At 39.0% G+C, this 25,453-nt stretch overlaps 4 protein-coding genes across 14 annotated transcripts; 2 read left to right on the forward strand and 2 right to left on the reverse strand.

The window, feature by feature from the left end:
• Window positions 1-95: 95 nt before the first annotated feature.
• On the reverse strand, window positions 96-11,008 carry LOC126869210 (SCY1-like protein 2). 4 transcript variants are annotated; one of them, XM_050625457.1, is made up of 18 exons: window positions 9,965-11,008; window positions 8,145-8,426; window positions 7,910-8,044; window positions 7,594-7,815; window positions 7,353-7,473; window positions 7,183-7,269; window positions 6,946-7,091; window positions 6,672-6,802; window positions 6,455-6,569; window positions 6,167-6,312; window positions 5,930-6,083; window positions 5,583-5,823; window positions 5,086-5,254; window positions 4,755-4,936; window positions 4,601-4,657; window positions 4,270-4,508; window positions 3,707-3,993; window positions 96-3,014 (listed from the first exon to the last, which is right to left on the reverse strand). In XM_050625457.1, the coding sequence occupies exons 2-17, from the start codon at window positions 8,295-8,297 to the stop codon at window positions 3,727-3,729; spliced, it is 2,565 nt and encodes an 854-aa protein (XP_050481414.1). In that variant the 5' UTR covers window positions 8,298-8,426; window positions 9,965-11,008; the 3' UTR covers window positions 96-3,014; window positions 3,707-3,726. The 4 variants fall into 4 exon arrangements, with proteins under 4 accessions (XP_050481414.1, XP_050481424.1, XP_050481432.1 ...); XM_050625467.1 differs by lacking the exon at window positions 9,965-11,008 and adding an exon at window positions 9,447-9,869; XM_050625475.1 differs by lacking the exon at window positions 9,965-11,008 and having other exon boundaries at window positions 3,847-3,993; window positions 8,145-9,424.
• A 1,825-nt stretch (window positions 11,009-12,833) lies between these two features.
• On the forward strand, window positions 12,834-17,505 carry LOC126869422 (DDB1- and CUL4-associated factor 11). The gene is made up of 10 exons (XM_050625934.1): window positions 12,834-13,068; window positions 13,534-13,642; window positions 13,741-13,987; window positions 14,094-14,240; window positions 14,334-14,515; window positions 14,604-14,696; window positions 14,800-15,046; window positions 15,123-15,278; window positions 15,378-15,484; window positions 15,621-17,505. The coding sequence occupies exons 1-10, from the start codon at window positions 12,989-12,991 to the stop codon at window positions 15,783-15,785; spliced, it is 1,533 nt and encodes a 510-aa protein (XP_050481891.1). The 5' UTR covers window positions 12,834-12,988; the 3' UTR covers window positions 15,786-17,505.
• A 1,007-nt stretch (window positions 17,506-18,512) lies between these two features.
• On the forward strand, window positions 18,513-23,199 carry LOC126869514 (uncharacterized). The gene is made up of 8 exons (XM_050626159.1): window positions 18,513-18,665; window positions 19,622-19,734; window positions 20,796-20,993; window positions 21,221-21,328; window positions 21,462-21,678; window positions 21,847-22,087; window positions 22,171-22,367; window positions 22,469-23,199. Exons 2-8 carry the CDS (start codon window positions 19,630-19,632, stop codon window positions 22,585-22,587), a joined length of 1,185 nt encoding a protein of 394 aa, XP_050482116.1. The 5' UTR covers window positions 18,513-18,665; window positions 19,622-19,629; the 3' UTR covers window positions 22,588-23,199.
• On the reverse strand, window positions 22,678-25,407 carry LOC126869603 (putative E3 ubiquitin-protein ligase UBR7). Of its 8 annotated transcripts, none has more exons than XR_007690945.1 (8): window positions 24,732-25,205; window positions 24,464-24,652; window positions 24,232-24,381; window positions 24,060-24,171; window positions 23,765-23,946; window positions 23,523-23,682; window positions 23,006-23,436; window positions 22,678-22,918 (listed from the first exon to the last, which is right to left on the reverse strand). XR_007690945.1 is itself a non-coding variant. In XM_050626443.1 (8 exons), exons 2-8 carry the CDS (start codon window positions 24,870-24,872, stop codon window positions 23,285-23,287), a joined length of 1,086 nt encoding a protein of 361 aa, XP_050482400.1. In that variant the 5' UTR covers window positions 24,873-24,941; window positions 25,280-25,407; the 3' UTR covers window positions 22,678-23,284. The 8 variants fall into 8 exon arrangements, 7 of the variants coding, with proteins under 7 accessions (XP_050482400.1, XP_050482392.1, XP_050482413.1 ...); XM_050626443.1 differs by adding an exon at window positions 25,280-25,407 and having other exon boundaries at window positions 22,678-23,436; window positions 24,732-24,941; XM_050626435.1 differs by adding an exon at window positions 25,264-25,396 and having other exon boundaries at window positions 22,678-23,436; window positions 24,732-24,941.
• Between the last annotated feature and the right edge of the window lie 46 nt (window positions 25,408-25,453).

A 25,453-nucleotide genomic window follows, 5' to 3' on the forward strand; every position in this document is an offset into this window, starting at 1 on the left:
TTTCGCGTTTCGTTTCATTAACGATTACTTTGTTCGTGCCTCTTGTTAACCTGTAGTATCCGAAACGACGTAAACAAGGTGGAAGATACATTAAATCAAGTAGCATCGTTTTTATTATAGTACATCCTTCGAAAGAGATACACGAAATATACATACTTAATAACGAGAACGGACGATCGAAGAACGGACTAAAGTTAGTCGAGAAAGGAAGTCAGTTGCGAAAGATATCACGGAGAATGATCGATCGCGTTCGACACCTAATCTCGATAGGAAATCTATTGAGCACGTTACTCGTTGCGTGTATTCGCATTTACACATAGAAAATTACAGAATACAATGATAACAATAATGACAATGGGAACATCGTAATTGATCGTAAACGGCGAATTGCTCGCGTTAGATTTCGATGCAGTCGATCTTCGGTACATGCCTACCACGAGGTCCCGTTTCTTTTCAACCGTTACTGGTATATCGTATCGTATTGTATCGTATCTAACGATAAGTAGCAATACACTCGCGACAGTTCCTCAGTCTTACAGTCACCCCACGATATTATCACGCTTTCGTCTGCATCGAAAAGGGGGGTACGATCGTTTCACTTTTTAAACGGTTCACAGCCGTTGTACTGTGTAAAATCGGAACGGTGAAGGTGGAATTTTTAGAAAGAAGGATGGAAGAAATAAAGAGAAGGGAATATAGGTGAAAAATGGAAGAAGCGACAAACAACACGACAAAGTGGACGAAGGAAAACATTCGATGGGAAGAATAATACGGTCGACGTTATCGATCGACGACAGGTACTTACTTACTTACACACGACAGGTCAAAGAAATTTACGTTCTAGAATTGGAAAATTTCAATATTCGGCGTAGCTCCGCAATCGAATATGATTGTCATTTTCTGTTTGTACGATACAGTCGCTATACTTGGAATACGTGAGATCCTGAGACTCGCTTTCTCGCCGATAAACCGATGATGGCCGAAGCGATATTACATGAACAACCGTTCAAATGTTTTCCGCAATTCCAATTCCGCCAATTAATTATTAAGAGATGATTCGCAGGGACGCAAACATCATTCCGGCCAATGAAATTCAATGGAATTCGGTTTAAAAGTGGCATCAACTTTTTCGCGAGTTCTCCACCTCGATGATGATTGTCAACGATTGTCCAAGATTGTCCAAGATTGCCGAAAATTGCCCAAGATTGTCCACGCAGTTCTATCTCAACGATACTATTCGTTTCTGATCACGCAGATCGTGATCTAGCAAACGAAAACTAGTTCTTAGCGCGAATCTTAAGGACACTTTGTTTTCTAGTGCCGCCATTATCCAGAAAAGCAGTCAGTCTCCTGCGATTTGCCTGCTATTACGTTCCTAAGTACTGTGGCGGATCGGTAGTCAACAGGACGCCGACAGGTCGAGCCATCAACGCGGCGCAACACCTCCCCGGCGATCCGCTGGTACCAACCGCCAACACTAGAGGGCTACGACGACAACGAGTCTGTCTAACTCGCTAGCGGTCGAATATACGAGCGATTGATACAAATACCGCACCTAGCGAGACTCCCTCTACGTCTAAGGCAGGGACTACCGGGCATAGCCTTACTGACGAGTCCTCCGGTAGTCCCGGGACGAAACGCAAAACTCTCTTTTCACACGCCACAGTACTCTTACGTTTAACTCTTACGTTAACGTTAACATATTTGTCGTCTCCGTCTTTCCATTCTCTTACATTTTCACGATTCTACGCATATCGTCTCGTACACAACACACGCACACACCTGCATACGTTCCAAAATATACTATAACAATATACTTTTTATCGAGAATTCAACAAACAAACTTCCAACGCGATTGAGGAGAGGAAATGTCGCCAAAGTGGAGATATTTAAGCTATCACGCGTACAACTGTGCAAGTTTGATATGTATACATGTGCATCGAAATACACCTAGTTGCAACATCTGATATTTTTCCACGACACTTTTACACAAATTACATTTTTCAACTCTCAATCGCTTGTATCGGATTCCAACACACAATTTATATCCTATACAACGTGTTCGTATTTTTCATCGACGTTTGTTACGTTCTTTGCGTACGTTTTTCCTCCGTCAGAAGCGAACGCAAATAACGATAAGTTTGCTTACTATTAATAAGAGAATAAATAAAGTTATTTTCCTCGAAACGATGTACAACGAGATAACCTGTTATTATTTTTCAGGTAGTGAAAGCAACCAGATTTCCGCTTTCGGCGTTACGTTTGCAAGAAAAGAGGTGGAATTTAGAGAAAAAGCGGATGCACAATATGAAGAAATTGATAGCATTATCTATAATTGACTTGGAATAGTCGAGATGACTCACGCATCGCGTTACGTAATTAAATTTGATTGTACTTGCAGGAACATGCATGGAAAAATGCTTTTCTCTTTTGGAGCGCCTTTTAAAACGCATTTACTCTCGCCACTTGGTCGCGTTACTTTCAACTGCATCGACTCTACGTGCAACCACAGGCCACGTACTAAACACATTCGTTCGTGTTTCTTTAGAATGTCTTAAACGATTACACAGACAAATTGACAACTATGTTTTACTTGTTATGGGATTAGGCCACTTTAGAAGGTCTCGAATAAATCGATATTTTCTGCAAGAAATCAAAGTCCTTACTCGTGCTACTACGTTTCTACGGATGACCGATACATTTTAGGTCCAAGTATATCCATCTCAAGAGTAAAAGTTATTCGACGTACGTCCGATACGACTAGGTACATACATAGGATAATGTAGCAAGATCGATCAACCAAAAGCCGTTTCTTCAACTCCAACGAGATCCCTATCAAATTATTCTTATTTGCTGCTATTTACCTTGACTGCGTCGCGTCGTGTCGCGCGGACGGTAACCACCAGTAACTAGTAATTAGTAACTAGTAACCAATTGTTCGTTATGACAGTGGGTACGCGGTATCCTACGAAGGTCACGGTTCAAGCGTCGAATTGTTTGTTGAAGAATTGGTACTGTAACGAAACAAAAGACAAGTGTATAATTACTGATGTTTGTCGTGCCATCGAAAAATGATACAATATGTTACTTTGTTTCGTCGATTTCCGAAAAATCATCCACGATATATACATGATATATGCACGCGATACAAGTAGCTGCGAAGCATTGGTGCTTGTACATACATATATACGTAAATCGAAGGAAATCGGAAGATCGTGAACAATAAAAGATTCGATAGATTATGAGTAGTAGATCAGAGCAGGCAATCAGAGAGAGGTAGGAAGGATTAAAGCTGGACGAGCGAGCGAGCGAGCGAGCGAACTAGTGAAAAATTGAATGAAAGAAAAAGAGACAGAGAAAAAGAGAGAGAGAATATGGGAGAAAAGTAGGATAAGCAGGAATTGTCCGTTTGCTGTAAAAAAAAGATATGTATATGTTTTTGCTTGACAAACTATCCAAATTGCAAAATGCGCCACTACGTGAATATACGTGAATACCGTGAACGATATTCACTTTACGTCGTAATCACAGAGATGGTGTTCCTTTTTCTTTTTTTTTTTCTCTACTTTTCGTTTCTCTTTTGAAAGAAAAGAAGACACAGCGTGACGAGAACGATGGACATTATCGATCTACGAGTCGCATATTACTAAAGAAAAGAAAAGAGAGCATCGGCGACGTCTTCGGATAAGCTAGTGAATATTCTTACGCTGCAGCTGTAACGAAGGGTCAGTGGAAAGGCTGTCCCGGTAGCTGGAGTAATGGAGAAAGTGTTGGTGGTTGTGGTTGTGGTGGTGGTGGTGGTGGTAGTCCATTGAGGTTGAGGCAGATGGGGGGTTGTTGTCTTACCATGCTGGAGCCAACCTGCTGTAGAAGTCCGGTCCCTTGCTGAGAAGACGTCGAAGAAACGGACGGACGCCTCGAACCTCGTATACTGTTCATGCTTGAACTAACCAAGTATGGTACACTGCTACTGGTAATCGGCATTCCTCCACCCTATCGAGAGAATCACATCTTTAATACTCCCTTACTGCAACCCTCCTTTCTTTCTCTCTTTTCCCTCTTTTTTCTCTTTCTTTCTTTCTTTCTTTTTCTTTCTCTGCCCCGTTGCTTCTCTACGAAAGCTAGTTCTTACTTTTTACTATAAACGGTCAATTTGTTTGCTGGTTTATTACGTTTTATATATTTCTTCTTATCCTTTCCTAGTTGAAACAACGAACCGAAAGAAGAAAGGATAACAGGGTAAACGATAGGATGGCAAAGGTACGATACCAAGGGAGGCGATAAATTTATATTAGATCCTCGTCGATCTTGAGGGCCGGTACTCGAATGGCGCCGGATTGGTAATCCATCGCCGGGTGTAACACCTGGAGAACTTTCGCAAGACGGTGCTACTCGAATTTTCGGTGTCATCAGAGTGTTGTCCGATAACCGCCTGCTCGTAAAGGTATTCGCCACTTTCAAGAAATTACTGTTGTCGTTGTTCGAGGACGAGAACCATCTGAACATGGCTGATTCGAACAATGTTGAAATTATTAAAGAACAACGTTCGTGTATAAAAGTAGTAGAAAGTACCATTACGCGTACGTGAAAAATCACTTACTTATCATCGAGTTCTTTCTCGCCATGTTTTCCGCTGAAACCGTCGACGACATCGAATCTACAAAATAGCGGGATTTATTATAAAATCAGGCGACTTGCGATTCCACCTATACACGCATTTCCAACGTTATTTGCTTCTTTCGTGCCATTCTTACTTGTGCTATTTTTCCGAGCCATGTCTTCGGCCGAAGAAGTTTTACGTTGCTCGATCCGTAAGTTTGGTATGTTGAAAGGCGCGACGTACATATTATCCGTACTATGTTGATGCCGTAAACTTCGATATCGTTCCGGGCTCGACAATGACAGATTGTCCAGGGTTAACTGATTCCTTTGATTTCTGTTCGGAAGGACAAAAAAGCAAAGGAAACGACGAAACAAAAACGAAAGAACAAACGAAAAAATGTGTAACAGCGATTATCGGTGCTTTGTAGAAATTTCGCAAGTTATACGTAAAATCTATATTATCTGTAACAAACGTTTCATCACCTTTCGATGTGATTCAGCATATCTTGTAACACCTTGAGAAGTAATTCAAATTGTTCGAGAGTCAGTGCCGGGTTGATAGTATGAGGTAGCAAAGAAGGCATCGCTCGAGTCGCCATCCAGCTGACAGAAAGTCCGTACTTTTTGTCGGTTAACATCAATCTGTAAATCTCTGTCGGAGTTGAATCGTAACCTTGGTCTCAGTATCGAATATGCATCAAACAACAACAACAACAACAACGAGGACGATCGTGGGAATGCAAGTGCATCGTATACGCATACAACCCCGTTTAAAAGTTTCAGAATAGTCGTTGTCTTTATTACGTTACATATTCATCTATGTGGCTGTGGATCAACGCTGATTCGGTTACACGTTATCTATATATACATAGGTATAAAGCATGGACGCGATTTTTATTCGAAACAAATACAACCACTATCCCAAGAGCTTCAATCGGGGAAGAAGGATGCAAACGTACTTATGTACCGTGTGTACTTACGTACAACCCGAACGATTATCTCCGGTTCTTGAAGCTTTACACTGAACAACAACGGTAAGATGCAATCGATGATTTTCTGCTTCTCTAACCGATTTAAAATGCAAGGGATCACATTCATTAGTACTCGGGAATCTATTAAATTTTTTTCAAACGCCTGAAGGAGTTTCGGCAGTACGATATTTCGAACGGACTCGTCGTCTATATAGTCGGTCACGTTCGATACAGCTACGAATGCTGCGGTCTACGAATCATTTAATACGCATTACTTCTTTCACCTCTTCTTTTTTCCATTTCTGTTTCTTCTATTTGCGTTCTTTCTTATTTGACATACACTTGTGTACACATACCTGTACTTGAGTAGTTGAGTTCTCGAAAGATGTGTATAACATTGGAAGTACTTCACCTTCTATATATTCTCGAGACGTTTTCATTAATATCAAATGCAAATTTTCCAACAGCGTTACCGTACCCTGAATCGATTTCCGATTCGAAAAAAGCGACCTACGCGACGATTCCATTCGCCAATTAATAACAAATAAACTCGCGAATGAAACAAGACAGAGATATTTTTCTATAATATTTACCGTAACGATGGAAATACAATTTGATCGTACTCTTCTTGTGTACTATTTTGTACGATGTAAAGTACCGGTTGTAGTACAGCCGATTGCACTTCTTGACTTTCCAACTCAGTTTGCAAATACGTCCAGATATGTTGATACCAAAGTTTCTGTTGATTCAAATATATTGTTTTCATATGGTGTTTCATGTCGCGTAGTTAACATTTATTACACCACGTTACGTTATATCGTTAGACTATATTGTATCGCGTTATACGTGAATCTATTTTATATGTATACTGTACGAATTACCCTTGGTATATAAGGCAATATTCCTTTCAAAGTAGTCGTATAAAAATGCTCTTTCTGTAATACGTCTTTCATTTTGCTAACGTCGAGAAATTGAAGCGCGTATACCGGTGGATCTCTGCAAAATGAAAGCAAAGTGGAAGATGATTTCGCGTAGAATAATTAGAATATAAATACAAAGGAGGTGGAATGTTCGTTCGAGAGAAACGTATTTACGTACTGAAAATATTTGATCATGGATAAAACTTGAATGGTCGGCCTCTTTTCTGGATCTATGTGTAACAGTCGGGAAACGGCTTCTCGTAGCGGAAGAGGAACTAGAGGTAGTATAACCTCAACTTGTTCTTTCAGCTGTGGCAATGGAAAAGGAAACGACGAACAAGGAAATAAATGGTTAAATATATTAGAAAAGAATTAGAGACACATGCAATGATAGCTAAGAGATAACACGAGATAATACAAGAACACTGTACTACGTAGAAACAGTTGCTTACGTTTTCCAGCTGTTTCAGGTACTCGGAACAACTATGATTCCCTTGAATCAACGGGCGTCCTTGGTTGAAAATTGCACATATCGTCATACCAAAGCTATACATATCGCTGTAGAAGCCTCCCACTTTCTTTTGTTGCACTTCCGGAGCTGTAGCGTGTAAACGCGTTACGAACGCAAAGAAAACGAAAAAAGAAAAAAAGTAAATGGAAAAAAGATCGGGATATTTTTACATTCTTACCTATGTAATCGAGATTCGGCTGCGTCATTTTCGGCATGCGGTTAGTCCAAGGTTGCAATGGTATCATCGGTACTTCGTTAATTTTTTCTACGACAAGAAAAAGCGAACGAATCGCGAAAGATCGTGTCTGGAAAACTGCACGTCAAACGAGATCGTGCGATCAGACTCACCGATAAATTCGAGCCCTGACAATTTCCAAGTACCCCTTTTGGTTATTATAATACTGGCAGGACAAACGTTCCTATGAAGAACTTTGCAGGTTCCGTGAAGAAAAAGCAGAGCCTCCGTGATCTGAATGAAAGAAAAAAAGAGAGAGAAAAAGAGGAGAAAAAGAAGACTATTATTATTATTATTATAATAGGGTATATGACATGAGCATAAATTAGATTGAGCCCCAGTCGGTTTCCTCACCTGCAACAACCCATACTTGATTTCGATGTCGAGCAACTCGTATTCTTTCGCGTACGTTGCACGATGACCAGCGACCGAGGAAGTTTGTTTCGTTACGTTACTCGTCGACTGACCAACGTTATTCGCTTGTTGCTCCTGATAGGCTAAAACGTTGGCAAGACTAGCCAACACTGGTTCCGACGCGAATGCCAAACTATCCGCGCATTCCTCCACCTTGAACGCCTAAACGGATAGATATTAATGAGCGACGATGATTTTTCGTGCATTTGTGAAAAAAAATGTGTATCCGACGAAAACAGAGACAGAGATCTCTTACTTGCAGTATCTTTGGATGAGAGAATCGTTCCATTTGTCGTGCTCCATTCCGTAAAATTTCCGTCACGGTCTCCTTTCGTTTCGGTTTGTGCAGCTTATCGACCGATCTTTTGTCAAAGAAAAATATCGACACTTCCTAAAACGAAAGAGAAGAAGCAAGTAAACGAGCAACAACGAAGGGAAAAGAGTGAAGGAGGGGGAGAAGATGGACGCTGGTCGTTGAAAAATTGTATTACCTTTCGATCGGTTTTCGTGTATCCGTCGTATATGCGCCAAGCGTTTTCGGGGCCCGCGGTAGCCGATTGTTTGCCGACTTCGTATAAATTTTGAAGGGGATTCGGGAGTATAACGCTCGGTGTCGAGCCACTGCTTTTCGACTTGGCAAACATAACGACTTTCGTGTTAATCCTCAATGTTCATCGAATCACTTTGTTTAATCGCTTCGCTCCGGCCAAATTTCTCAACTTTCGATTATCCTCTTCCAGTCACTTGCTTCTCCCACGGATACACCTGCTGGACTATCAAGCACAAACGTATTCTTAGATCGATACATTTTTACTCGCTATCGCGAGTCAATATCGACGACAACGACGACGATGACAATAATGGCGGCGATTTAATCGATTATTTTGCGCGTGCAACGATCGATATACATCAATCGGTATACCAAGAGCAACATTTTTACTAATCTGCCCATTCACAGTCTTTTTCTTTCTCTCGTGAATTCGTCTCGCGGCTCCTCTCGTTTCTCCTTACGCAACTCCTTATCGATTTACCACCTCGTACCTTCGTAGGCAATCCTCTATACATATTGCACAATCAACGAGTATAACTCGAGAGATAAATCGAATTGGATCGCATTAGTCGGATTCATTACGTTTCGAATGGTCGCGCAATCAGGAATAAACATAATCCGAACAGGCTAACGGACACATTCGAATTAGGCACAGCTGTCAAGAGAGGAGGAATCGACTTTCTACCAGCATATTCATTTATTCTCATCAGTTCGTTCTATTTTCTATTTCTTGCTTCGATAAATATAATTGGTAATATGTCGCTATTGCTGTTTACCATTTGCCGTGTATATTAATAATAAATGGAAAATAAAAACAAATTCGAGGACTCGATGATTTTTCCTGAATTTTAATTCGATATTTAAACAGTTTCGGAAAAATTCGCAGCAAGTTTAAAGATCGACTAACAACCATACACACACATATATTATCGATTCGTCAAAGACAAGACAGAGACAAAGTTTGTTTCGGTCATGGACGGTAAGAGAAAGCAAGATGCTGTCACGCAAAATTCATCACATTAGCACCGAGTAAAGAATTGCAAATAATTGGAATCGATTTCAGGATCAGGATGAGAAGAGAATAACGCGTTTCACGTACGAGTATGTCGCTTTTCTCGAATAACGGATAACGGAACGGAACGAAGCGAAACGTTGAGATTCGTTTGAGCGCGAAACGATTGAAAATCTATGATTTGATCTGTGATTGAAAATCTATGATTGTGCCGGTTTCGAACGACAATACCGAACAGATGGTCGGAAAAGTGGTTGTCAAATGTCAAAAGGGGCAGCTTGAACGTTCGTCGACAGCCAACAATGGTAGTTAATTAAGGTAGCGGGTTAGTCGGCGATTCCATCTAGACCATTCGAGCGACTGTGGTCAACTGAAACACGATTCCTCTGGCACAAGTTCGCGGGGAAACTCGCGATCGATTAGAGTGTAATTCGCCTATTGTTCGGCCAATTATTCAAAAATAGCGGTAATACGTCGTATCGTTAATTAAATAACACCGTGTTAATAGAATCGTCGGTTAGCTTCAATAAAACAGCAGATCTTGGAACAGCGAGAACAAAATCGGACAAAGTAGAAAGAAAAAGAAATCGAACAAGATGGTAAGGAGATGAGAGGGGGAGTGAGACTTTGGGGGAGAAAGAAGGAGAGAGAGAGAGAGAGAAAATAAGAAGAAAAGAAACAGCGCGAAAATGATTGGTGAAAAACGGGGAAAAAGAGCACAAGGCAGCTGAAGGTTTGGAATGGCTCACCTGTTGCCGACGACAACGGGAATCGTGTACCGCGTATAGAAGCACTATAAGCATGAAGAAACTGAAAGAAGGGTAATGCGCGATGCGCGGTGGCTCGGAGCACGCGCGCGCCGCGCGAACCTCGCGCGAGCAATCCAAAGGAACAGTCGGCCACGATTGACGCGTGACTGCATCACCACCGACACAGATATAATTTTCGACACTGCTACCGATAATCGAATCCTTCGCTTTTCTCTAAACTATCTTTCCTGCGTATCGCTTCCGATATTGCACATCTCGACAACCGTCCCACTAAGATTATTCTCTTTTATCCAAATTTCTCTATTTCTTCCTCTCTTCGTCTTATTCATTTTGTTTTTGTTTTGATTCTGTTTCTTTGTTTTCTTTTCGTCGTGACCGCCGTCCACGTAGTAGTCGTCGTTTCTTCTTCTAACTGTTGCTGCTGTTGATCTTGTCCTTGTCCCTAATTCTAGCCCTGTTCTCGTCTTCGTCTTCGCTCCCATCTTTGTTTTCGTCTTCTATTTTTGCCAGTAGCAATAACGATGTAAGGTGATATTCGCGCGATAGCCGATAACGTTGATACCGTGTTCGTTTTCAATCTCTTTCTTCTTCTTGTTCTCATCGTTTTCTTCATCGTTATTGTTGTCATCGTCGTTGTCGTTGTCGTCATCGTCGTTGTCGTCATCGTCGTCATCGTCGTTGCCGTTGTCGTCATCGTCGACGTCGTCGTTGTCTTCGTTGTCGTCGTCCTTGTCGTCATCGTCGTCGCGACGTGCGAATTAACGTTGTCGACATTCGATAGGAGAACGAGAAAGTCGCAAGAAAATAATAAAAAGACGCATGCGCGCACTCCGATCCCGGCTGAGCTATGGCTTTGCCCACGACCTCGGCTTCAGCTTGGTTCCGGTTCTGGCCAGGGTGTAAGCCTCTGCCTGGAAATTATAGGTCTGGTAGCTGCAGACTGCAGGTAGCTGTGGGTCACGGGACACCGGACCGGAGACCGGGGTTAGGGGATGCGATAACTTGCTCCGAAGGTAGGGGGAATTGACTAGTCGATAGGGGTTACCATATGTCGCAACTTACGGTTTTCGGATTACGTATTAACTACAGATTACAATTTGTAAGTGTGAGATGGCAAGAGATCAGAGGGCGCGACGAAAAACAGGAAACGATTAAGAAAAAGAAAAATAGTTCTAGTTCCTTCCTGTGTATTATACGTATATGTATATGCATATAATGAATACATTATAATGAATACATACGTATACGTGTATGTATATTATACATTACAGATTTTCTTATCGATCCAACCATTTAAATCTGTGTCCTATACGTGTTATTAGAAAAGAAATATATACTACATTTGCAATTTTTCGGTATACCATGTTGTTAAAGATATATATAACATCTGTTACATTTTCTTTTCATCTATGCGAAAACCGCGTCGTTTTCATCGCCTTGTTAAAATACGTACGTACAGTACATATTTGACTGAAATTTGCCTATTTTTATGTACCGAGCTTACAGTTACTCGGTCGACATTACCAATCGTTGATATCATTGATATGTATACATACATACTACGCAACTGGATCGTGGTCATACTGTAGCTTTAGTATGTAACGCCACTATCGTTTGTTCAGTGTACTTCACTCTCCTGTACTCTCTTTCGCCCGCGACACACGTTGTGTCCATTATTGGCAAAGTGTTGCGTACTGCGAGGGTAAAGCAGAATACAGGAGAATGAAGTACATTAGTCGAACAATGGTGACGCTACATACTAAAGTTACAATACATCCGCAATCACGCGTTATTTCACGCGGCATCATGGGATCTCGTATGTATAGTATATGTATAAGTGCTCGTAATCCATTCCATTAACTCTATCTAACTAGATCAAGTATAGAATAGACATGATATTATTTGGGATTTTGTGTCTCGCGTTCTGTAATACGACCAACATTGGAATCACATTCGATTCAATCTTAGGGAATATCGTGGCACACATTCTGTTATCGTTCAGGGATCTATACCGGAATCAATAATATCTCGTGTTATCGACACGATAATAGCAAGGGGGTAATAGTTAAGTTGTTAGCTGACCCTCAAATCAAAACATGGAACATGAAGATGCATTGGATGTCAGGTCTATTCTGTATTTAGCCAATGGCTATGCACCGTGAATGTTTCGATGCGCATAGGAATCAAGTTGAATTTACCTGAACAGGAAAGTTCACTGACTTATCTTCGATCAGCGCAATTTAAACGCTTTCCGATCAGTCTCGCTCAACTTTTTAAACTCAACTAGTGACAGATCTAGTAAGCGTAATAAATTTTCTGATCCTTTTCTAGTATCGTTATAATATTTATCTGTAATGTTTATCCTATCGTATTTGTCCTAAAAGCCCAATAATTCGAAATGGTTTGTTGTTCCGAAAAAATACGTTCGCAAAATTCGGAAATCACTGGAACTCGTCATAAAGTTCCTTCTTTTTATTTGACTGATGCTAGATACGTAGAATATCTGAATCGGATATAGAGTTTTTTACTTGTAGTGTTTATGAACGTGCTTGAAAATGTTCCAAATTAATTGATGCTTAATGTCGAAATTTCAACGTTCGTATAACAACGTTTAAATATGTTTCGCGCCTTCGTCCTCCTCGTCCTTTAATTTTTTAACCCTTTTCCTTTACAGCCTCGTTCGCTCGATGAATTCGATCTACACATACTCTGCACGTACACAATACACATATATGTGTATGTGTTATTATAGTCCGGCAATCACAATTGCAATCTATTACTTTTCGAATAACAACTTTTTCTTTTTCCATGTGTTGCAACCGTTGAAGAACAAGATATCACGATCCGTTCTCCTCTCCCCTCTTCTCTCCAAGTTCTCACGCGCTCTCTCCGTTCCTGTCATCGTCTGTTTCAACTGTCATAGTCACTGCACTAACGCCATCAACCCTCGGACGTTTTCCTTGTTTGCTTTTAGACGGTAAATAAGATTCGTTTACACGCTGCATGGGAGGCATTAGTTCACGGAATATGGATATTGAACATGATCCAGGACTTGCTGCTGTCTTGCAATATCTAATACGCAGGTTGGTTCAATGTTATCTCATAGGCGAAAGGTTTAGTATCATTGTGGATCTTTCCTATGAACGTGTGGTATACGTATGACCGTTGATAGAAAGAGACAGGAAAGGCATAGAGGTTCCACAGAAAAGAGAAGTTGAAAAAATGACAGAAGGACAGAGAGAGAGAGAGAATGAACAAACGAGAGCAGGAGGAATTCTAACCTCTTCCTCTAATTTGTTATTATTATAGATCCGCGCCACGATAATTCGCTTTTGTAAAAGCGAAACATTCGTTTTCCGTGAGGAAATCCTACCCCTTTTTATCGTATCTCTCTCTGTTTTCTCAAGATAATCGAATATTTTCATCTGTCTTGTCTCTTTGGATAACCTAACCTCCTCGTTCACCGTCCCTTTAGTCTTTTCTCGAGCAAGCAGTTCAGCTCCCAACAATCGAGATTATTAACGGATTTCCGTTCTGGAATGTTGCAGCGGTCAATTACATATCATATCTTCGGATCATGATGACTCGGATGAGGAATACGCCGCAAATTCACAACCTCCAAGAATTACGTCTTTGCCAAATACATCCAGGCTAGATGTTCGTTATTTAGAAATATGCGGCTCACCAGCCGTTACTTTCAGTTGTTGTTTCAGATTCTATGTTCTTCTCGTTGTCGTTTTCTTTTTTGTTTTTAGAAAAGTGAAATAAGTCTTGCTACAAAGCAAGCATGCGGATTTATAGATAATATTGATAAGCGTAACCTCTCTGTCACATCGATGATTCAAAGAAGAGCTCTAGGTCCTAGTTTTAGTACAGGTGAACGGTGCAGAATAAGTAGCAATTTTTTACCAAATAAGATGCATCAGGTTGCTAAATATAATACCAAAGCATTTTGCGGTTCTTACTCCAAAGATGGAAGATTTTTCTTAACTGCCAGTCAAGGCAAGTTACATACATTGAAATTGTCTTTCTATTCGGAGCAAATCCTCTCTCCATAAATTGTTTTGATTTTTCACATTATCGAATCTAACGTTCTATGTTTTAACAGACAAATTTTTACGTCTTTACCGAACACACGATGGAGATTTTGTACAATTCAAAACCATTCCCGCACGTGACGTAGGTTGGAGTATCCTAGACACAGCGTTCAGTCCCGATGGGAATTATATCGTTTATTCCAGTTGGTCGGAATGTTGTAAGTATTATAAGTATATAGTATGCTGTTGAAACAATACAAATGGGTTAAGTTTTTCTTATCATTCCTTGTCTCTTACTTTCTTTATTCCAGTATATCTCTGTCCGGTTTATGGAGATTCGAGTGCCCAAGAATCCTTATCACTGTGTCCAGAGGATCGACGATTTTGCGTATTTTCGCTTGTATTTTCTAGCGATGGCCGAGAGATTTTAGGTGGAGCAAACGATGGTTATCTTTACGTTTATGACAGAGAGTGTCATCAACGGGCTTTCAGAGTATGTGTCTGTATATCATTATCACAAGTTAATGTTCCACCATTTATCCCTTACAGATTTTTCTTTTTTCTTTTCCCTGCTTTTCTAGATCGAAGGTCATGACAACGATGTAAATACGGTTGCTTTTGCGGACAATACATCTCAAATCCTATACAGCGCTGGTGATGATGGCCTCTGCAAGGTGTTTATCACCATTTTATGAAAGGAATTATACATATATACGACACACATTGTAATATAATGTATTCCATACATTATGATAAATTTTCTTTTTGATTTGTTAGGTTTGGGACAGAAGAACTTTAAACGAAACTGATCCACATCCGGTTGGAGTATTAGCTGGCCATATGGATGGGATAACGTATATTGATCCACGTGGTGATGGCCGTTATTTGATTACCAATAGTAAAGATCAAACTATCAAATTGTGGGATGTACGTGCGTTTTCCGATCACAACGGAGAACAAAATACACGTAAAGCTGTTGCAAATCAAAACTGGGATTATCGATGGCAACGAGTACCAAAACGACGTTAGTAAAGAATAACTACTGATTATCGCGCAGTATGTCGCAGTATTATGCAAAGATTTTTACGTTTCCGTTACAGTGCATAGAGCGAGAAATATGTTGGAAGGTGATACCAGCATTATGACCTATCGTGGTCACTCCGTTCTTCAAACTTTAATACGTTGTCATTTTTCACCTTCGTCTATTACCGGTCAAAGGTATATTTACACCGGATGCGCAGCAGGTCGAGTAATACGTAAGTTTGCACTGTGTTTGTATCGGAATTCGAACGATCACGCGAATTTTGCGTTGCGATAAATTTTAAAGTTCATAAACGATTTTTAATTCTTTTCAGTTTACGATGTTTTGACGGGTAGGATAGTTAGTAGTTTAGTAGGACACAAAGGATGTGTGCGTGATGTTAGTTGGCATCCATTTCATCAGGAAATTGTTTCAACATCTGTATGTATTATATATTATACATATTTCAGTTTTATATGTAGATATTATTATGTACATCTAAATATAAATATTAGTAAGCAGTGGGATGTATAAATGAGAATGAAGAGTACGATCGAAAGAAAACATTCTGTTTCAGTGGGATGGTGCAATTGTTAGTTGGCGATATGCTGGGAAGACAGCACTAGATAATTCCGATTCGGAAGAGGAAACTGACGCAGAATCACCTCCGCGTACTTTAAGACGAAGTCAACGAATAGCTGCTCAACGAGCAGCTAAACACAGCAGAGCAGTAGCGTGTTGAGTATCATAAATGTCAACCGGGAAATTAAATGTTCTCGGGAATTCAGTCTTTTCGTTCCTACGAGAAAAAAGTTAATAATGCCTAGTGTTTGCGGCAGAGCAATTTTGTATCGGTGACTATTGTTACTCGCCGAAATTCAAGAGACTAACTGTTTCTACAAGACTGAGTTTTCACTGAATATACGCACCATTTCAGAATCAATGCTGCCATTCTGATATCGGAATAATAGTGCGTCATACCTAAACGCATATTTGTAAGACAAAAGACGCGGGCACGACAGCACCGGCTATGTAACTCATTCTCGTAGAACCGTATTTCTTTTTATCCGATATTTAACGATTGCTTTCTTTTATATTAAATCCAAGTGGAGGAAATTTTTAGGCGTTATTATTTTCTACCGCAAAGTGGGTAATACACTAGACAGATGAACACACACACATATGTATATATGTCTCTCTGTATGTATATATGAATGTATGTATGCATGCATACATGTATGTGTGTATGTATGTATGTATGTACGCATGTACGTATGTATGTATGTATATGTATGTACGTACGTATGTATGTATACATGTATGCATGTATGTATGTATGTATGTATGTATACTATTGCTTAAAAGTGATGTTTGAACTCGGGTCAGGAAAGTGTCTTTGTTACGAAGCGAAGGTTTTTCTCCATCTCTTTGTTTCTCCTTCTCCAATAATTCCCCTTCTCTACCTCCCAGCATCCCTTCTGCCGATAACCAGCTGTTTAATTTACCATCTCTTTGTGTCTGGTTCTTCTATTTTAGAAATTTCAGAGGAGAAATGTCTTTGATTCGTATCGCATTATAACAGTGCACTAATTATAAGTTTCTGTTTTAATCTTTGTCTGTGGGGAGTAAGTTATTGTTATAAAAATACAAACAACATTTGCTTTTCCTGTTAAGAAGAAGAAAGTTATTACTTTTCCTCCATGTAATTCCTTGTACGAATAAAATTATGTATAATTTTGTGAATGACGAGAAAATGAGTACGACAACAAACGGAAGTGAAGAATATGCAAGGAGAAAGAAATGGGGAGGATTTGTAAACGGATATAGCTTGTTTTCAAAGTGACCAAATGTGGAAAAGATGTTGTTGTGTACATTTTTCGATGTACGTATTTTACTAGGTATGTTTAAATGTCGCGCACGATTTTCCAAAAATGTACAGATATACATAAATATATAGAAACATTATACAGACACTCCACATAAATCCATCTACACATGCTCACACGCACACACACATTTACACACCTATACACTCGCGCGTGTATATATTTAGATATACATACATTATGTTATATTAAAACATGTATACTAATAAATTACTAGAAAATAACCTCTAATTTGCATTCTTCATGGGACAGTATCTTCTTATGTGAAACAGGGTAATAAGCCTCCAATGCCAATAAGAGAAAAACAAAGAAATATGTACTCGTTACTTTATTCACTGCTAATTACTGATCGCTCGTGCTGTACGAATTTGATTCATTGTTCTATCGAATACGTAATTTACGGTTTAAGTATGACGATAATTATGTGGAATATCACGAATTTTGCGAGTTTTAATTAGGAAAGATAATCGAATAAATTTAATAAAACGGTCGAGGTCGCACTTGTTACTTTTTTGTTTAGGTTTTGCGTGTGTGTAATAAACGATATAGATTTAATAAAAGAGAAGGAAATCGCCAGTGATGAGATTTTAGAGGAAACCGTAAAACAGCTTCGAGCTCTGGTTCTCGTCCATCTATAGACATGAAATATAGCCGTATTTGGAAGCCAGAATAGCGGCTGACTGTCAGCTGCAATGCTTATGAGATTCTTTTGCAACTATGCCTTACTGAATAATTATATTGGATTGTGTTTTACGATTAGATTTTATGTCACAGATATCCATACTATATCATGTTTTCCCTTTTCCCCCTCATTCTTCTTCTCATCGTCTTCTCGCGAGAACCAGATCGCTTTCTTTCGTTTCTCAATTCCTCTTGCAATCTGTTTGTCCTACTTCTCTTTCCTTTTTTTTTTCGTGAAATGTCGCCGTGGTAAGGGATTTTCTGCTTCTGATAAGAGATCTCGATTCGTCTAATCCAACGTACGTCTACGTGAATCTAATAAGCATCGTTGCTCAAATGCGATAGCATACTAAATTGCAGGCATTAATGGCATAGCATATCTTGATAACAGCTATATACAGTAACTATATTATATTATATCTAATTATATTATAATTTATTTGTTATCCACTAGAATAAAAAATTCCCTGTTTCTTATTCTCCCCTCCTTGCTATTTTCTACTTTTATGAAATCTGAAAAACAGGAAGAGAGAGAATCTTGCTGTGGATTAATTCGAATTGAAATGAGAATCGAAAGTAATCGGAGGTATACGCGTTGGAGTATGCTATTAAATGAAAAAAAAAAACAGATAATCGAAAACAGAGACTCTTTTTCTCATATCGCAATCGGTACCATTGTCGTGCACAATAAAGAGGCGTACTTTACTTCCGTTCGATATCATCGCGTGGTGAAAAGATCGGATGGAAAAGACAAGATGAAAAGTAATAGCATTAACGATCGCCGGTGGCTGTGGCAACGTGGTAGTATAACGCACAATGTATTCTTTAAACTTCGAAGAATTCTTTCCCCCTGGAGGTAACTCAACTATCCATACCGTACGACTCCGCTAATCGATGTAAGCCGATAAAAGGTAGATTAGACTTGGAGTCTTCGTAGCGGAGCGAAGCCGATCGCGAATCGTCAGTCGTGCGCGACGATCATCACCGTCAAAACGACGACGCGACCTCCGCCGTTTCGGTATATTTCACTTGCGTCTCTGCGAGATTTCTCGAGGGTAAGTCTAGAAGTAAGAAGCAAAGTGACAATACGAGAAAGAAGAGTAATTGTATGTACATAATACGGGTGCAGAGTAAACTGAACGAACACTATTAAGAAGTAGGTGTAATCGAGTGGCAAGTAGTAAGTGTCCGATTGCTTTTCTTTCTCATCGATTTTCTATCATCTTGCATTCTCGAAATCGTCGAATTTTTCATTTTACGATCGCTGACTCTACGTTTTTTTTTTTTTTTTTTTTTTGTGCATTTACCTCGTTCGGATACCCTGTTCTATTCTTTATCGTGTTTCGTGTATCGTGTGCCAGTCGACAAAAGAAAAGAAAGAGGGAGAAATTGCAACGATAGAGCAAACGAGAATCGTGACCACCACGCGAAGGAAAATGAATTATTCGTGTTCGATATAGCATGCAGCACGGTATACATACTTTGGTTGGTTACATGTCCGATAATCAAACGAGGACGCATTATACGTTCGAAAAGATAGATATTCGCGCGTTAAAGAACAAATTAGCAAATATTGGCATAAAAGCAAGAAGAGGGTAAGAGTGTAAGAGAGTAAGAGAGAAAGAGTGAGAGGAGAGTGGGCTGGAGAAAATCGAAGGAACGCGAGTTTTCGAACAAAGTCGATTGAAAAATCCGTAGTCGTAAGTGAAACGCGAGAGAAACAAGGGTGCAGTTATTTACCCTTTGTGGTCCTACGCCGACGATTCTGACTCGTTATCATTAGCTGTATAAATAAACATACTGATAGATATATAAATATGTTATTACAACGTATACTGAAACTCGACGAGTCGACGACGGTGAGCGAGGAAATTAGCGCAAACCGATTGGAAAGGAAATAGGAAAATATTGCGAATGGCAATGGGTTAAAAGAGATAACGCGACCTTGCGAATATGTAACGAAATAGCGTTGAAATTTTAGTCGTGACGTTGCAACCATTTCGTTGTCCAGAAACGACAATGCCCGATCAAGAGATAACCAGCAAGACAAAGGACATCGGAAGGAGGCAAGCGATTCCTATCATTTACACCAGAGGAACTCATTACGACGTCGGCTTTGATATCGTAAGAATTCATTCTTTTTCTTCTATCGTTGTTATATTGTATTAGATCGTATCTGGTCGCCACACGTGTAACGTATTCGTAGAATTTATATCTTTACGAGAATATAGTACAAGAGGAAATAAAAAAAAACTGCTCAAGAAACGGAATTATTAGTTACATAAGACGAATGCCGCAACATTCGATTATATTCAAAAAAGCAGACGGAAAATCACTGATTATAAGTAAATATCGTTGACTTGGGTTATTAATCGGTTCTGATTCTGCATAAAATATCGAAGTACGTATATACGTGTTTATTTAACAAATACCCAACGTATCGTACTAATTTCCTTCCGTAAGTTTTATGAATCGAAGATAACGCTAATACGGTTGCTATTATATTAATTAGAATTACAGCGACCGTATAGAAAGTGTAGAACGCGAATCTATTTAGTCGTTGGTCGTTAATTATGTCTCATTTCAGAGACTCGTTTAACGATACAGGTTTTCCCCTTTTATCTTTTACTCGGTATTTGCATGATCGGGTATATGTTTGGTCATGCTATAAAAATTACTGTTTATTGTATTTACATTCCATTGTTTTATTCTTTTGTTCTTACGCGCATCCAAATAGACCGCACACGGTCTTAAATCATTCTCACACCTGTGTCTCCAGCCTATTGAATATGTTACGTAACAATGGTTACGCAATATTATTGCAACCAGTGGCGTTTACTCTTTTAAGAAAATAATATATGTGCAGATTTTAGAGTAACGCGTTTTCGCATTGGATCGCGTCATGTACCAAACGCGAAAAACGCCATATTCTCAAGTTCTCTTTTTAATAACCGCTGTCACCGTCTCGAACGCTGCGTTCGATTTGGTAAAATAATGTATGCCGCGAGGTGGGTGGGCCGAGGGTGTGAGTGGTGAAAGACTGGACAGCGAAGGAGGAAAAGGAATCTCTAAATGCTAAACCGGTTGAAATCAGTTTATTATAGACTACGACGAATGATACGATTTCGCTCAATCTGAAAATTGGTATCATCAGGCATTCGCAATGAAAACTTCTTTTTACACAGGGTCGTACGTTTTCCGATCTAATTCAAAAGTTCGTCGACGCGTATCGGCCACTCAATGAAACCTATTTGCCACTTTACGAAACGGAAGCGGGTAGAAAAATTTACGAGGAGACTCTTGCCTGCGTCGAACAGCAATTTCCCGGATATGTTAAGGAAATTCAAGGAACGGCCGACGGTGCGAACGTTCCCTTTCACAAGGTAAGCTTATATATTATGCATTTCGATCCTTTGACAATCTTAGCGCATTTTTAGCCAACATGTGTAAACACGTGCGCGCGCACCTCCTTCCCTCGCGAATATACATCGTGCGCATATTTTCTTTCTACTCTCGTTTAAACCAATAAATACCTCCTCTGAGATATCTTTTCCCTTGGAAAATCCTTCTTCAATCCAGTAAAAATGTTGAACGATTTCTTCCTTTCCAGTTGTTTCTCATGCATTTAGATGATATCGTGCCAAATGTGGCAAATGAAGGACAAGGAAATGCGTTACCGGTTGGTTGTTCGACCATCATGTGCAATCAGCCCGGACAGGTAAGCCGAACGACGAGCCAAACTCAGAAAAATAGTTGTTTCTGCTCCGGTTCTGACTCTAATAGTCATTTCTAGACAAACGTAATAGTAACTATCTTACATGTTCTTTTGTCACGTTGATTCCGAAAAACAGGAAATTTTGGGACATAACGAGGATGCACTTAGCGAAACGTTAAATCATTGGTATTTAGTTTCGGCGCATGTAATCGAACCAGGATGCAAGCAAGAAAATTTTACGTCTTTGAGTTACGCCGGTTTTTTACCAGGATACACGATGGGTTATAATCAGTATGGTCTCGTTTATACCATCAATACGCTTAGTGCTGCTACCTTGAGATCTGGTAAAACACGTGAGTACGTTAACTCGCTGTATCGCGTTTTCTTTCAGTTTCTCTTCTCGATTACATCGGATACAAACGTACATTTTAAATATACCTACTGTACCATTTTTCTTCAATTTACTTTCAATTCTCTCTCTCTCTCTGTCTTTCGTACGTAAATGGGATAACAACATACAGCCAGATACTTCCTAACCCGGGCATTGTTAACTGCGGAGAATTACGTGCAAGCTCAACAAATTTTAAGAAACGAAGGTTTCGGCGCGGCAGAAGGGTTCTCGGTAAATATGACCTTCCTAATGCAAGAAGGAGATAGAATGTTTCATAATGCCGAGGTCGGTCCTTGCGAGATCAATGGCACGCAATCGCAATTAAGCATTTTGACCGTTAGTCCTGGAGAGAATACGGTTCACTGTAACAAGTATATTTTACAATATTTTTAACAATGACTTTTCTTCTCTTGTCTGGCGTCTCGAATCTTTCCTTGTCTCTTTCCTTTTTTAGGTATCTCCGACTGAAAATACCCGAAGTCGACGGTCTCATCGTTGATAGCAGCATCAAAAGAATGGCTGCTATTTGCAACCATCCTCCAGCAAAGTGTCGCCAAGATGTTATAAATATTCTAAGCGACCAAACGGATGACGACTATAGAGTTTATCAAGAAAAAGATAAAAACGACCCTGTAAAAACTATAGCAACTGGTAGGTTTTCTAATTAATCATTTTTATCGTTCTTTCTTTTTGTCTAATTTGGCTATCATTATCATTGACAAACTATCGATCAAGTAATCATACAAATATAGGTATCTTCGACTGCATTGAAAGAACCTGGTCTATTTATACGAATAAACCAAATTCTACGGAACCAATTTTGGTAATACCGCTGCGATTAAACGGCGAACCGACTGTTCCTGATATATAATTTGCTGCTCAAACCGACGTTGCGATGTAATTCGTCTCCAATGTAATCTATTTTTTCTTAGCAAAAAAGAAAACACAGAACACAAAATCATCCATTCAGTCCTTTCTTTCTTTTCATTTTACATCGCATTTATTTATGTTTATTATTCTAATCCACCACATAAACAGTTTCTTTCAACCAATTATAATATTTTTATTCCACTATCCAATTTCAATAATAACCGTATTGCGTTTGTACTTTGCACCATGTTTGGTGTTTGCCGACGCAGCTCGCACTTCATACAGATATTGGAGCTTCACAAACTGTTTCTTTTTACTTGCTGATGTAAACGCTGCGTTATATACATAGGAAAACATTTCGTTAAATAGCGTTAAAAAAAAGTTGATATTTTCCAAAAATAACAAGATACTCTTCTTACTTTTCATTATTTCCTTTCGTCCTTTTCATTCTCTTCTCCTTCACTTTCCCTTTCTTTTTTAATATCGAAAAAACAGTTATAATTTATTAGAACACTGCTACATTTACAACTTGAAAATTGTACCAGATGCGAGATAGTTTAATATCACGCGACTAAGCTTTGTAAATGAACGAAATATATAAAAGTAAAACATTGCTTGCAGTAATATATAAATACATTGATTTTTTGTTTTTGTTTTGTTAGAAACGACAAATTTTTATAGTATTCGAGTAATGGATTTCAACGACAATACGTAGGTATCACTACTTTTGGTCGCTTCTTCGATTCCATTTCCGAGAAAAATTCCTTTATATCTTCTTCTCGCACGACTTTCTTGTTTTCAGCAAATTTTTGCAAATATTGTTTTAATCGTTCCTTCATATTATTGTATTCTGCCAACATATGTATACAAGCGAACGTGAATATAAAATAAACAAAATTATAGAACGACTCGAATAAATCTTTAATTCGTAATTACCTTCGATAGCAGTCAATTGTTCGACACGACCTAAAGAGGCAAGAGCTTTCATACCCTTCTCGTATCGTGATTCTCGACTATTTATTTTACCAGCTTCCTCGTACGCGTGTACACTGTCTGTTGGATCAAGGAGGAACGCGATATGTTTCTCTCGGTAGAGCTACGATCGTAAAGATTATTTTAATTTACGAATACAGAAAATCGAGGATTTATTTCATGCTGCATGAAAAAAAATCTCTTACCTCTTTGCATGTTTCACAAGTACATAGAGCAGCTCTCCATCCTTCTGTCCAAAAACAACTTCCCCGTAATACTATTCGTTTTGCAGAATTGTTTCTTGGCATTCTACAAATTTTTGATTCACTTTCAACGTTAATCAATTCCTCTTCTTTATCACCGAAAGAGACTTCTGTTGTTGTCAAAGCTACAATCATGTATATGCAAAACTGTATTTTTTAAATAAAAATATACTACAATCATCGCCATATATATATATATATAACAATCGCTAAGACATTAAAAAATTTTCCAGTATACCTGTGTATTTGTTGGCATAATTCCACAGGAAGTCATTCTTTTTCATACAGCCAGCACAAATCATTTCATCATATGCACCATCCGCTGGCATTTCCTTTTCACATTCTAAATGCTAGATGTCATTAATTGCAATTAGTCCAATAATATTTCAACTGGTATGAGGGCATATTACCTTCGAATGATACCAGTCTTCGCAGATTATACATTGTAACATTTCGTCATTAACAGTATCATCTGGATCTGGATATGGTCTCTGACAAATGCAATAAAGGCCATCAAAGTTGTGATTATATTGGTTTTCAGAATTTAGTGAATCCTTTGACTATAAGTAGAACAAAACATGAAACAAGAGGAGGAAGAAGTACAGAACACAAAATGTAACAATAGCAGAGAAATCAACATACAGGATCCAGGTTACATTTTTTTCCTCCAAACTTTGAATTACCACAGTCACATCTAAAATGTCTTTTAGTATATAATTCGATAAGTTCATGACCTTCGTGACAATGAAAACTGCAAGCAAGGCAAACTGCTGCACGTACTGATTTCTGACAACAGGTTTTACATGCGTAAAGAGCTTGCCGTGTATAACCCTGAAAAATCAGATGATTCGTTTGTAATTAAATGTTACTTGTTTACTAGAGAAGGTTAGCGATTGTGTAAAAGTGAAACCTTGCTGTAAGTGCAATTTTTGTCATCAGATGCACCAAGAACCGCATACGCGTCCTCTTCTAACTGATTCTCTTCTCGAAGTACATCTAACATTGTAACAGAATTTTCTTCTTCGATAATTTCCTCGATATTTTCAGACATTTTGTTTCGTTTGTGTCCAATTAATTTAAGCCGAATTAATTTAAGTCTTCTTAATCACGTATTGAAAATCTGGAATCAAGGTTATTACCTTTATTACCCTTTCTTCTCTCTACGTTTCCCTCTTTGAATACGATGCTTGTCAACTGAACGCTATCGATAATCGTTTATTTACATGATTGCATGCATAATCTCTAGAACGAAATGAATTTAAAAACACAACAACTACATTGGGATATGAACGAATTGTATGTCGTAACTGTGTTGCGTTGTTTCGCGCGGCTTCTTTACGCTACTATTACGGTTGGTAAATTAATCGCAATCACTACCGCGACGATAGCGCTCTTACCTTTACGGATCGTACATTTTATCCATATAGATTATATGTACATACCTAGATAGATACTTACATATAGGGTTATTCTAACCATGGAAACTGAATACATACTACTCGAAACCATACAGCTATACGGTTGTACGCAGTATGACTAACGTCTACCTTCTCTGTATATACACATACATGCGTAATGTATAATCCATAACAAATCACTAGTAAAAAGTTAGGAAATATTGTACAAAATATC

The sequence above is a fragment of the Bombus huntii genome, chromosome 1 (assembly GCF_024542735.1).
Source record: "Bombus huntii isolate Logan2020A chromosome 1, iyBomHunt1.1, whole genome shotgun sequence".
NCBI classification, from domain to species: domain Eukaryota; kingdom Metazoa; phylum Arthropoda; class Insecta; order Hymenoptera; family Apidae; genus Bombus; species Bombus huntii.